Source organism: Eptesicus fuscus, chromosome 13, assembly GCF_027574615.1.
Source record: "Eptesicus fuscus isolate TK198812 chromosome 13, DD_ASM_mEF_20220401, whole genome shotgun sequence".
NCBI lineage: Eukaryota > Metazoa > Chordata > Mammalia > Chiroptera > Vespertilionidae > Eptesicus > Eptesicus fuscus.
In genome coordinates this window covers 70,118,849-70,132,547 of record NC_072485.1, presented here as the reverse complement: position 1 = coordinate 70,132,547, position 13,699 = coordinate 70,118,849, and the positions used below count along the sequence as shown (strand labels likewise).

General features: G+C 37.9%; 1 protein-coding gene across 1 annotated transcript in view; it reads left to right on the top strand.

The window, feature by feature from the left end:
* HSD17B12 (hydroxysteroid 17-beta dehydrogenase 12) overlaps window positions 1-13,699 on the top strand; it is a 131,948-nt gene that overhangs the window by 48,382 nt on the left and 69,867 nt on the right. Inside the window, exon 3 of the mRNA XM_054724641.1 lies at window positions 739-814. Coding sequence (XP_054580616.1) covers window positions 739-814 — 76 coding nt within the window. The remainder of the gene's footprint in view (window positions 1-738; window positions 815-13,699) is intronic.

Here is a 13,699-nt window from a genome sequence, read left to right as displayed (position 1 = left end):
ACCAGCCTTTGTTATTTTTATTTTAAAAAATGTTCTATATCTCCTCATTTGCAATATCACTTATTATTTAATAAAAGCCAACTTTAGAATATAAGACTGGAATATTAGTTTAGTAAATCGCTAATAGTGCGTAGCAGCTAATTTATGGCTCATTTATATGCTGTGTAGAATAGTTCACTAAAAAGTTTTGTGTATATTATGATTTCAAGAACTCAAACAGTATAGCTGGGTACAAAATGAAAAGTAACAATTTTCCTTCTAAAACCTTTTGACATTTGTATACTAGTTTGATTTAGAAAATAACCCTTTGGGGAGTCCTGTAAAGTCTTTATTTTGGATTGCCCATTCATTACATTGGAATTTATTTGTTTGCTTGTGTGTGTGTGTGTTTTAAATGTATTTTTATTGATTTCAGAGAGGAAGGGAGAGGGAGAGAGAGATAGAAACATCAATGATGAGAGAGAATCATTGATAGGCTGCCTCATCCTGCGTGCCCCCATCTGGGGATCGAGCCCCCAACCTGGGCATGTGCCCTTGACCGGAATCAAACCTGGGACCCTTCAGTCTGCAGTCCGACGCTCTAGCCACTGAGCCAAATCAGCGAGGGCTGTTTGCTTGTTTTTTAATTTGGGTTATCATATGGTCAGGTTTTCTTAAAATGAGAATATTTCTAATGTCTGTTTTCAATAAAATGCACAGGTATGACTCAACTGTTTGCTGTCTCTTTTGTTATTTCAGTTGGCGAAGTGTGGAATGAAGGTTGTCCTTATCAGCAGGTCGCAGGATAAACTGAACCAGGTTTCCAGTGAAATAAGTAAGTTCTCACATCACCCTCCCCGCCCTCATGATAAGAAAATAAATACAAAAGCTTCTTTTTCATTCTGTTAATAGGCTGTTTTTAAGGTGGAGCATCAATTTTTTCAAATTAATGTAGGGCCACTACAATTTGCTTAAAATGTCTTTTACTGACTCATTTAATTTGTCAGGAGTCAAATTCTCTGATTATTTTATCATGTTCTACTTATACATTTTCTATTGTTTCATTTCAGTATTCTTGTGTGTTTTTTTACTCATTGACTTTATTGTCTCTAAAGTGTGTATCATATATGATTGAAGAAAAATACAAAAGATAGTGTGTGTGTGTGTGTGTGTGTGTGTGTGTGTGTGTGTGTGAGAGAGAGAGAGAGAGAGAGAGAGAGAGAGAGAGAGAGAGATGGGGAAACTGTTTTGAACTTTCTTCTTTGTCAGCTGTGCTTGAGACCTGAACTACATATGCAAAGACTTTTAAAGCTGATATCTAATAAATCAGTAATGTCCATTTCCTTGGTAAAACTTACTTATGTTCCCAGTTTGGAGCCTATGACTGGTAGACTTCTCAGTATGATGCTTGTGTACTTTTTTTCTTTATTTATTGATTAGAGAGTACGGGGGGTTGGGGTGGAGGAGAGAGAGACAGAGTTAAAGAGACAGACAGATAGACACACAGAGAGAAACATCATATTTTGTTCCACCTATCCATGCATGCACTGGCTGGTTATTGTATGTGCCCAGACTGGGTACTGAACCCGCAACCTTGGTGTATCGGGATGATGCTCTAACTAACTGAGCTACTCCTCCAGGGAGATGCTTATGCACTTTTACACCTTTTACACCCACAAGTCACATTATTTACTTACTAAGAATCAGTTGTGTTGGTTCCCCAACTCACTGATGCATTTGTTATTAAATATTCTGTAAACTGATGCAATCTTGGTGTAAAAAGGGGAGTTATTTCTATGAAAACTAAGTTGAATGCTATGAAAAAAGCGAGAAAAGGGAGTTCTTTCAGAAATTAGGGGCTAAAAAGATAAGTGTGAAATATTGGGAAAATTATAAAAAGAAATTTATTCTCTGATTATTTAATTTGTGTTGAAGCTTTTGTTGCATTTTAAAACAACTGGAACTGCCATATATGAATGCTGCATTATGGGTGTGGTTTATGCAAGAAAGACTGGAATTCCATCAGCAGATCTAAACTCAAAGATAAAGGCCTTGGCCCCACATTGAGGACTGGTGAATGAATTCTACTTAAATGTGGTTTAAATTAAAATAAAATGGCTACAGTGTGTATTTATCATTGTGTAGGATTCCTTGCTTTAACTGACTTCTCTAAGTAGCCAACTTACAAACTGCCCCAATTCTTTGAGAAGAGGGGATTGCTACTGTATTTTATTATTACTTTTTCGCACCTTTTATTGAGACATAATTGACATATAAAGTTATGTAAATTTAAGGTGTACAACGTATTGTGTTTTTATTAACATTAGCACCTACTACTAACATTTATATAGTGCTTTATTATTTATTACCTCACATGTGTTATCCCCTTTGATCCTTGTGAGGTATATATTTTTGTTATTATTTCTTTCCAGACCATATCTCGTTCTATTAGACAGGTTGCACATAGATGCATTTAATTTTTAGGTGAAAAATGATCTTTATAGATTCCTAATATTACTTGTATTAAATTTTTTTTGACCCTGCTGAGAACACAGATCTTTACAAAGGCAAGCATGTGGTATATAGATACACGAGAAATCTTTGGCATTTAAGGATTTTAACTTTCAAGGTTTCAACTATGTAAATGCCACCTTGAAGGTCCAAGACACAAAGTATTTTGCAATTTTGCTGAGGTGTGAATTTGAATGAAGCTGTGACACTAATGAGCCTGAGGTGTAGTTACTTAGATAGTAGGTTAACTTTGCATATTGCCTGGATCTTAGTACTATTTCTTTCTTTCTTTTTTAATCCTAACTCGAGGATGTATGTTTATTGATTTGAGAGAGAGAGAGAGAGAGAGAGAGGAGAGAGAGAGAGAGAGAGAGAGAGAGATTGGTTGGTTGCTTCCTGTACACAACCTGATAGGGGATTAAACTTAAAACCTAGGTATGTGCCCTGATCGAGAATCAAACCTGAAATATTTTGGTGTAAGGACAATGCTCCAACCAACTGAGCCACTCAGCTAGGGCTTAGTACTGTTTCTTTCTTTCTTTCTTTCTTTTTTTTTAAATATTTTATTGATTTTTTACAGAGAGGAAGGGAGAGGGAGAGAGAGTTAGAAACATTGATGAGAGAGAAACATCAATCAGCTGCCTCCTGCACACCCCCCACCGGGGATGTGCCCACAACCAAGGCACATGCCCCTTGACCGGAATCAAACCCAGGACCCTTGAATCTGCTGGCTGACACTCTATCCACTGAGCCAAACTGGTTAGGGCAGTACTGTTTTTTTCTTAATTGCCAAAAGTAAAGGTTCATATGCAGAAAATAGCAGCTTTTGATTAAATGGAACGTTGTATTTTTAAATGCTCTGATATGAATGAATCCACCATTGGCTTGATACAGAAACAAGAAAAGCTACCTCATGACACTCTTTCAGCAAGTGCTACAGCCTGTACAAAAATTGCTTAACGAGTTAGAAGATCTACTTTAATGATATTTGAGAATTTGGTTAACTTATGATTTGAGGTGATATATGATTGTGGACAGAAATATGATTGGAGTAAGACTGGATCCTGTTCAAACATTCATGATGGAACAGATGGTGATGGTACTGAATTGACTTTTATTATAAGGAAATGGTTTGGGGGTTTTTTCCTTGTTGAAAAATTTGAAAAACATTTTTTTTTTTTCTGGGAATAATAAAAATTTAATGGTAGACATGATATCAGCAGACCAGGCCATTCATTCTAAGCTGGAGAAGTACATGGAGGAAATTTATACATTTGTTTAAGTTTTCAACTCATTGTAGATCATCTCTTTGGGAGGATAATGTTTTCATGAACATATCTATTCTAGGAGTAAAAAGGACCTGAATTTAATGTTGACAAAGACAGACAGACTCTGCTTATACTTTCAACACATCTTCATCGAATGTCTGTGTCCCAGGTGCTGTGCCAGGCAGTCAGAACACAGTGGTGAGTGAGACAGTTATAGTCCTCGCCCTCATGGAATTTATATGCTAGTGGAAGAGACAGAGAAACATAGGTCAAAGAACAGCAACAAGCAAAACAGAAAACCAGACAAATAAATAATTGCCTTTTGTAGTAAGAACCATTAAGGAAACAAAAAAGGAGCTGGAGAGAGAAAATGAAGAGGTTCTTATTTAGTAGCAACATGGCGAGTTTTATTAACTGGCAGAGCATTAAAGGGCCAGATTAATAACCTCTTGCCCATATAATTATACTCTTGTTATGAAGCTGGAGCCTTGGTGAAGGGAGTATCCACTGGGCCCTCTTGGTATAGAGGTGGTGGGGGTTGTGTTTGCAGTTTACATGTGATAAATCCATGCCAACATTCCTGTTTCCATAAACTCTTGGATCCCTGCCTCTACATTATGCCAGGCAAGTTGTGACCTCACAATCGTATTAAATGTAGGCATTATGGGGACCACGATAACTCTTTTAAGAGTCCTTTCCAGTTGTATAAGCTAACCATTAAATTATAAATCTCTGGTAAGTGACTCATATTAAAAAAAAAAAAAAGGCCCATTCTGGCTCTTTTCTTTAGTCTAACATTCTTAGAATTCATTCTCACACAGATGTCCCAGGTTTCTACCAATACAAAATAGCAAAATCTTGCAATTACTTTTGTGTGTAAGTTACTACTTTGTGTTCAGACTTGGTCCTTTTTTCCAGAGAATATTTGCTGGAACCCTATTATGGGTGGCAGTAAGGCATGGGCCAGTTGGGTCTTGAGAAGAGGAATTCTCTTGCAAGAAAACCACCCTTACGTTATGGTGAGGTTATTACAGGTTCTTGGAGCCAGGGAGAGCTAATCTCTTCAGACACAGGCGAGCAGGCTATTTCTATTTCCACTGGCTGGGGAGGCTCAGCATAACTTGGGGGTTCAGGAATCTCAGCTTCAGCTGAGTCCACTGAGATATCCCTATCCTGTCTCAGGATCTCACTCTTTCTCATTCTGTGCTTTCACTTTTACATGAAACATGGTGAGTCTGTGTGGAATTCAACTTACATTGTAATTCTGCGACTGGCACAGTTAAGTCCGATGTTAGCAAGGTGAGCTCAGTGGCTATAAAACATAAAAGTTTTTATTAGGGCTGCCATAGTAATTCTGTTTCTCTTATCATAAATGTGAACTGAAAGTTTAAAGACCCGAGCTTGCCATTTTCTTTTGGTAAGTGCTCCATTGCATTCAGAAGAAGCCCTACCATGTCCCAGTCTTTGTACTTATTTTTGCCAAATTCAAATGTAGTGGTTACTTGGTTTCTTAAGGTACATCTTCAGTAGATACTTCATTATAATCAGCAACCAGTGTTTATTTGATGAATGGTGATGCTACTACATGATGGATCAAATCAAACCAATACAAGTCTTCTGAGAAAAGGAAACCCTCATGCACTGTTGGTGGGAATGCAGATTGGTGCAGCCTCTATTGAAAACTGTGGAGGTTCCTCATAAATTAAAAATAGAACTGCCTTATGACCCAGAGATTCCACTTCTGGGAATATATCCAAAGAAACCTGAAACACTCATTCAAAGAATATATGTAACCCTATGTTCATTGCAGCATTATTTACAATAGCCAAGATTTGGAAGCAGCCCAAATGCCCATCAGTAGAAGAGTGGATAAGAAAGCTGTGGTACATCTGGAATATTGCTGTGGTATATAGTGGAATATTGCTCAGCCATAAAAAAGAAGGAAATCCTACAGCATGGATGGACCTGGAGAGTACTATGTTAAGTGAAATAAGCCAGTCAGAGAAAGACAAGTACCATGTGTGTGGAATCTAAGGAACAAAATAAGCTAACAAACAAAATAGAAACAGACTTATAGATACTCAGAATAGACTAATAACTGTCAGGGGAGGAGTGGGGGAATTGGGGGTAAAAAGGTGAAGGGATTAAGCAAAAAATAACAACTCAGACTCGAACAACAGTATGGTGATTACCAGAGGGAATGGGTCGAGGGGGAGGGGGGCAGTTTAGGGGAAAGTAGGAGAGGGTAAAGAGGGTAAATGGTGATGGAAGGAGACTTGACTTGGGGTGGTGAACACACAATACAATATGTATTATAGAATTTTATTATAGATAAATATGTATTATAGATGATGTATTATAGAATTTTCACCTGAAACCTATATAATTTTATTAACCAATATCACCCTAATAAATTCAGTTAAAAGAAATAATTCCTCAATCAGTATAATACTGAATATATACATTTCATATGCTCAGATAATTGTTTATTAATATTTGTTTCCCAAATATAAAGTGGGCAGACTGATTCTTTTGCCTAAATAAACTCTTTTGTAAATGGAAAAAAAAATGTTCCCCGGAGTTTATGTGGGACCCCACTCCTGATACCACTTACTGTACCAGTCAGAGTTCAGTAATGTAACAAGTCTAGCAAGTTAGTTTAACTAGGCTAACTCGTCTCCTCTGGCCCAGCACAGCACTTAAACTCACTCTAGTGGGTTAAACTCAATCTCTCTTTTCCCCTATCTGACTGAAAGAACAAAAAAGGAAAGGAGGAGTTTGAAAAGGAAACCACACCTGGTCAGTGTGACTCAGTGTTTGAGCATCAACCTGTGAACCAGGAGGTAACGGTTTGATTCCTGGTCAGACCACATTGCCTGGGTTTCAGGCTCGATCCCCAATGGGGGGCGTGCAGGAGCAGCCAGTCAGTGATTCTTTCTCACCATTGATGTTTCTATGTCCTCTCTCTATCCCTTCCTCTTTGAAATAAAAAATTTTAAAAAAGGAAGAAAACCAGGTGCCAGTTGAAAATAAGGGACTTTTTGGCTCCTCACCTTCTAATTTTCCACTGTTTTTATGTAGACTTGGGGATTCTATGCCGTTTAGAAGCAATTCCTTATGAGTGTGGAGGACAACCTACTCATCAGTTGAAGTTCTTCAGAGAAAATTTGAAAGAATATGTATAATATCGTAGGGAGCTAAATGTTTTGCCAACAATGGATAAGTACTTTCTCAGGATTGACTGCTTTGATGAAATTATAGTTCTTTGTAAGGCTGTCACCTATGGAATTAAGACAAACTGAAAGTCATCACATATAATAAGCTTATTGTATTATCATTGTTATCCAGGATTATTAATTTATTAAGTATTTTAGTCAGTTTTGATTTGAACTCTGACCTGAGTTATTACTTGCAATAAAGCACAATGCAAAGGAAATTAGCTTTCAGAACAACTCATTGGTTTGCAGGATATGTATAGAGATGGTGGTATTTACAGTTATATTATTATGTGGTAAATCTGATTACGTACATATAGTTTAGACAGCTTCGATTTAAGAAAACACACATTTCTGTCTTTGATTAAAATTTTTTTTTTCTCTTCTTTGTAATTTATCTCAGGTGTAAAGCTTTAGGATGGCCCTATAATACCATGACTTTCTCTCTTGAAATGCAAAGCTTGTAGAAGAAATACCAGTTTCATTTTTTTCCCCAGTTTTTACCTATTATCAAATCTGTGCAGGTCTGATGTGGATTTGACCAAATAAGTTTGTTGCACAATTTTCTGATGCACTATCAGTATAATTAATATAATGCTTTTTATATTTAGCCTATTTTATTTCCATAAGGTCAATGAGGCATTAGTGATCACATAAAGACCTTTGTGTTTTATGGTTAATAAAACTAGAACCACATGATGTTAGAGAGTTAATCTAATGTGGCCCGTAGAGCAGCAGAAATATTTCTTTTGCCCTTTGAGTTCGTTCACATAGTCCAAGGTAAGGAACCAGGAACCATCCAATTTGCCTTTCCGGGTTTTGTCCAAGATCCCCAAATTTGTCAGTGTTCCTGGCCTTCCAGGACATTCTTTACTACTTATAAAACGGGGACTCCACAAGCCATGGAGGTACCAGGAAGGCTTTTGCAGCAGATTCCACAAAATGGAGAGCAATCCTTTTCCTTCCTAGTGGGCTTGTCATGCCTAATTAAATGAGATTTACCATTAAATGAAACATTTCTGGCATGGTCATGGTTACAAATTTGTTTTCTATAATTATTTCCTGATAGGGAGAAGGATAGATTCTTATTGAGCTTATGCAAATAATTACATTGTAATGTAACGTAAAAGAACTCAGTAAAGAGATGTATAATATTTAACCATTGTTCTGATTAGTTTTGCAGACAAGGCCAATTAATGTGTTGTGTTTTCTACACAATTACCATCTTTAAATTCACCCAATGATTTACTAGTTTATGTTTCAGTTACTTTTGCTGCATAACACCCCAAACTTATAAATGTAAAATAACAATGATTTTAGATGCTCATAAATTCTGCTGGTCAGGAATTTTGCCGGGACTGTGGGAAAACTCTTTTGCTCCTTATGGCATTACCAAGGTCCCTCACTGATACTCAGCTGATGGGTGGTCTGGTCTGGAAGATCCAAGATGGCTTCTCTCACAGGCTGGTGCCATAGGGGAATGACTGGAGAGCTGGAACCGTTGACTAGAGTGCCCACGGGTAGCCTCTCTAGCATGGCCATCTCAGGGTAGTTGGATTTCCTTAGTGGTAACTATCTTCCTTCAGAGGAAATGTTCCAAGAGAACCAGGCAGAAGCTGATTTGTTTTTGTGACCTACTCTCAGTATTCATCCTGTTTTACTTTTGCCATACTCTGTTGGTCAAAGCAGCCCTGAACCTGCCCAGATTCAGGGTGTGGGGGGGGGGGGAGGGCTCCACCTCTTGATGGGGAAGTGACTTGATAGGGAGAACATGTGGGAAGGGAGATATTTTTTGAAAATAAAATCTGGATTTGGAAAATACAATCTGCCATATTAAGATTTCCCAGAAAACATACATCCATTCAGAGTGTATCATTCTGATTTGTTCAAATATAGCCAGACACAATGAGAGTTAATAAAAAATAAGAAGGAAGAAAATACATTTTCTCCAAACCACTATTAAATTTTCTTCATTGGTCCATTTAGTGTTGCAAAATTAATTCGCATTCCATTGGAACCTGGATCAGCAGCATGCTTTTACAATGTCTGATTTTCAAATAAAGAGGCCTGTAAATTCAGTCTGTTTTCTGTTGCATTTGTCTGATGGTCTGCTTTTGGTGGCAGTATTGAGTTACACTGGGAAGGAAGCCTGACCTGAGTTGATTCTCTGCAGCAGCAATAATAGACAAGCATACTGATACAGGCCTACACTCAGGCTATTATTCACTGGATGTTTCTTCTTAAAGACTCAACTTTCTGATTTAAGATTTTTGGCAAGCTTGAAGGAAAAGTAGGAGCCACCTGTTAATAAGACTGATGGTCTCTGGTTAATTTATTACAGTAATTAACAGTGTCAGAATGTAATCCCCTGTTGGGATATAATATAGAGCTAATTAATAATTTAGTCAGTGATTATCCTGAGGGCATGAGCCTTGTGATGGACACTAAAGGCACTGATAAATCTCCAGGGACTTCTATAGAGTATGTTTTTAAATTGCCATCAATTAACAAGAGCATCGTATACTTAGAAACATAACCTTAGAAATAATTTTATTCACTTATTGTGCCAGGCTTTGTTCATGATATCATGAATCATAAATATGTTTCTTTTACCCTGAAAAGTATACAGATGTTGAATCATATTAATAGTTATACCTTGGCTTTTCATATATATTAATATATATTATTGATTTCAGAGAGGAAGGGAGAGAGAGAGAGAGAGATAGAAATATCAGTGATGAGAGATAATCATTGATTGGCTGCCTCCTGCACGCCCCCTACTGGGGGAGATCAAGCCTGCAACCTGGGCATGTGCCCTTGGCTGGAATTGAACCTGGTATCCTTTAGTCCGCAGGCCAACGCTCTATCCACTGAGCCCAACCAGCTAGGTCTTGGCTTTTCTTATATTAGGGCAGCTCTTATAAGAGAGTTGGGCTAATTAAAGATAAGGAGAAGACACTACAAATCGAGTTCTTCCTTATCTCCTCCTTGCTCAATAGTGCTATCTAGTGGCTATCTGAGAAATACCAGAAATAGTTTGGGTATAAAAATATATCTTAACAATTTTATTATTCTTAATTTAGAGCCCCAATTTGTGAAAGCTGTATTATAAAGAATTGCCAGGAGACCAGTGATTACAAAAAAATAGAAGCATAAGTCATAGGTGCCCAAGGCAAGAAATGATTATAGTCTTGGTTTAGAGTGACAGTAATTAAAATAAAACATAACTACATGAAATAATAATTATTAGGAAATCAAGCCTTTGCAGAAATAAGAAACTTTTACTAAAAATTACTCAAGGGCATGACAAAAGTCAACACAAAAGCTCAAAAAGTTAACAGGCTGTTAGGAAGTGAGAGTGTTCTGGGGAGATAAGGAACCATTGCTGGCTAGGCTAGGTACTGAAGGCACAGGATAATTTTTTATAGCTTTCTCATTAAGATTATATTATCAAAGATCAATTTTCATCTGAACAACTGGGTTCAAGCTATTTAATTCATAAGCTTTCTTTGTTGATTTTAATATATTTAATATATGTCATACCAGATGACAAGTTAACACTTTTACCTAGAGCTCAAAATATATTAACTGTTTTCTATTATTATTTTATAAAACAATGTATATACCAAATTGAATTTGCCATGCTAATTGGAGTTCAGAAATTGTTCAGGTAACCAAAGATTCCTCTTTATTTAACTCACTCTGATATTGGTATAGTATCTTAAGTCAATTAAGTATCATTGGAATTATATTTACACGAGTCCAGTGCATGAAATTCGTGCACGGGTAGGGTCCCTAAGCCTGGCCAGGGATTTGCTGGGTGACTGGCGTGGCGATGGCGGGGGGGGGGGGGGGGGGAGGGAGCCCTCCACTGGCACCCAACTTGGTCTGGGGCCTGAGGGCTGGGGGCAGCTTCTGCGTTGAGCGTCTACCCTCTGGTGGTCAGTGTGCATTATAGTGACCGGTCGTTCTGCTGGTAGTTTCACCATTCAGGCCATTTACATATTAGGCTTTTATTATATACTAGAGTCCCGGTGCACGAAATTCGTGCATGGGGGTGTGTGTCCCTCAGCCCCAACCTGACCCCTCAGGGATGTCTGAATGCCCGTTTAGGCCCGAACCTACCGGGCAGTCGGACATCCCTCTCACAATCCAGGACTGCTGGCTCCCAACTGCTCACCTGCCTGCCTTCCTGATTGCCCCTAACTGCTTCTGCCTGCCAGCCTGGTCACCCCCTAACCCCTCCCCTGCCAGCCTGATTGATGCCTAACTGCTCCCCTGCCAGCCTGTTTGCCCCTAACTGCCCTCCCCTGCAGGCCTGGTCCCCCCCAACTGCTCTCCCCTGCAGGCTTGAGTCCCCCCCAACTGCCCTTCCCTACAGGCCAGGTCATCCCCAACTTCCCTCCTCTGCTGGCCTGGTCACCCCTAACTGCCCTCCCTGCAGGCTTGATCGCCCCCTACTGCCCTCCCTTGCAGGCCTGGTCCCTCCCAACTGCCCTCCCCTGCTGTCCTGATCACCTATAACTGCCCTCCCTTGCAGGCCTGGTCCCTCCCAACTGCCCTCCCCTGCTGGCCATCTTGTGGTGGCCATCTTGTGTCCACATGGGGGCAGCCATCTTTGACCACATGGGGGCAGCAATCTTGTGTGTTGGAGTGATGGTCAATTTACATATTGCTCTTTTATTAGATAGGAGGATTGACATTGCAGAGCATTGCAAACTTTATTGATAGCAGGTTTGTCAGAGAAGACATTTGAAAGTTTTACACAGCAGATGGGAAGAGTAATGAAGATGAAATGATATGTAGCTTTGTCTGAAGTTTAGAAGAGCCAATCTTTTTATAAAGACATCAATTTTTAAAAGTTTAAATCGTTTGTGGAAGCAGTTCTAATATATCTAACTGGTAAAATCTGTGTAGAAAATTTAAAAGTTCAGAGAATAAAATGTAACAGTGGCATATTTTATACAGAAAGAAGACATATACCTATTTAAATTTAAATTTAAATGATCAAATCAAATCTTATTAGCCTAAAGATTTACCTTAATTGGTTTCTGTACAACTTGGATTCTTATATAATTCTGGTTCATTTAACAGATATTTAAATATTTCAAAAGTTTATATTAGTGTACTTTTTTTTCTTTTAAAAATTTATTTAATTTATTGGGGTGACATTGGTTAACAAAATTATATAGGTTTCAGGCGTACAGTTCTGTAATATATAATCTGTATATTGTATTGTGTGTTCACCACCCGGAGTCTCTTTCCATCACCATTTATCCTTTATTATCTTTTACCTCCCTCCACCCCCTTTCCTTCTGGAAATCACCATACTGTTGTCTATATCTATGAGGTTGTTTTTTTCTTTGTTTAATCCTCTCACTTTTTTCATCCAGCCCCCTTCCCTTTGACAGCTGTCAGTCTTTTCTCTGTACCTATGAGTCTGTTTCTATGTTTGTTAGCTTATCTTGTTCATTAGATTCCATATCTAAATGAAACCATATGGTACTTGTTTTTCTTTGACTGGCTTATTTCACTAAGCATAATACTCTGTAGTCACCCATGCTGTCACAAAGGGTAAAATTTCTTTCATTTTTTTTTTTTTTTTGATGAGTAGTATTCCATTGTGTAAATGTACCCCAGTTTTTTTTATCCACTCATATACTGATGGGCACTTGGGCTGCTTCCAAACCTTGGCTACTATAAATAATGCTGCAATAAAGATAAGGGTGCATATATCGTTTAGAATTTGTGTTTCAGTTTTCTTTGGATATATTCCAAAAAGTCGAATCTCTGGGTCAGAAGGCTGTTTCATTTTTAATTTTTGAGGTAACTCCATACTGCTTTCCACAGTGACTGCACCAATCTGCATTTCCACCAACAGTGCACAAGGATTCTCTTTTCTCCACATCCTCGCCAATATTTGCTGTTATTTTTAATTTATTGATAGCCATTCTGATGGGTGAGGTGTGAGGTGATATCTCATCGTGGTTTTAATTTGCGTTTCTCCAATGATTAGTGGCCTTGAGCATGCATATGTCTAATGGCCATCTGTATGTGCTCTTTGGAGAAGTATCTATTCAGGTCCTCTGCCCATTTTTTAATTGGATTGTTTGTTTTATTAAGTTTTATGAGTTCTTTATAAATTTTGGATATTAACCCCTTTGTATCATTGGTAAATATGTTCTCCCATTCAGGAGGTTGTCTTCATTTTGTTGATGGTTTTCTTTGCTGTGAAATAACTTTTTAGTTTGAAGTAGTCCCATTTGTTTACTTTTTCTTTTGTTTCCCTTGCCTGAGGAGATACATCAGAAAAAAATATTGCTACGAGAAATGTCCAAGATTTTACTGCCTATGGTTTTGAGTCTAACATTTAAGTCTTTGACCCATTATGAGTTTATTCTTGTATAGGGTGTAAGAAGGTGGTCTAGTTATTTTTCTTTTCTGTCTTTTTTTTTTTTTTTGCACGTATCTGTCCAATTTTCCCAGCACCATTTTTTGAATAGACTATCTTTATCCAATTGTATGTTCTTCCCTCCTTTGTCAAATGTTAATTGATCATAAAGGCGTGAGTTTATTTCTGGGTTCTCTATTCTGTTCCATTGATCTATAGGGTATACCAAAAAGTGTATACACATTTTAACAGCTGATACCTCAATTTTGAAAATGAAATCTATTTTAATAAACACTGCCTTTGTAATTATTCAAAGTGTGTCTATACATTTTTGG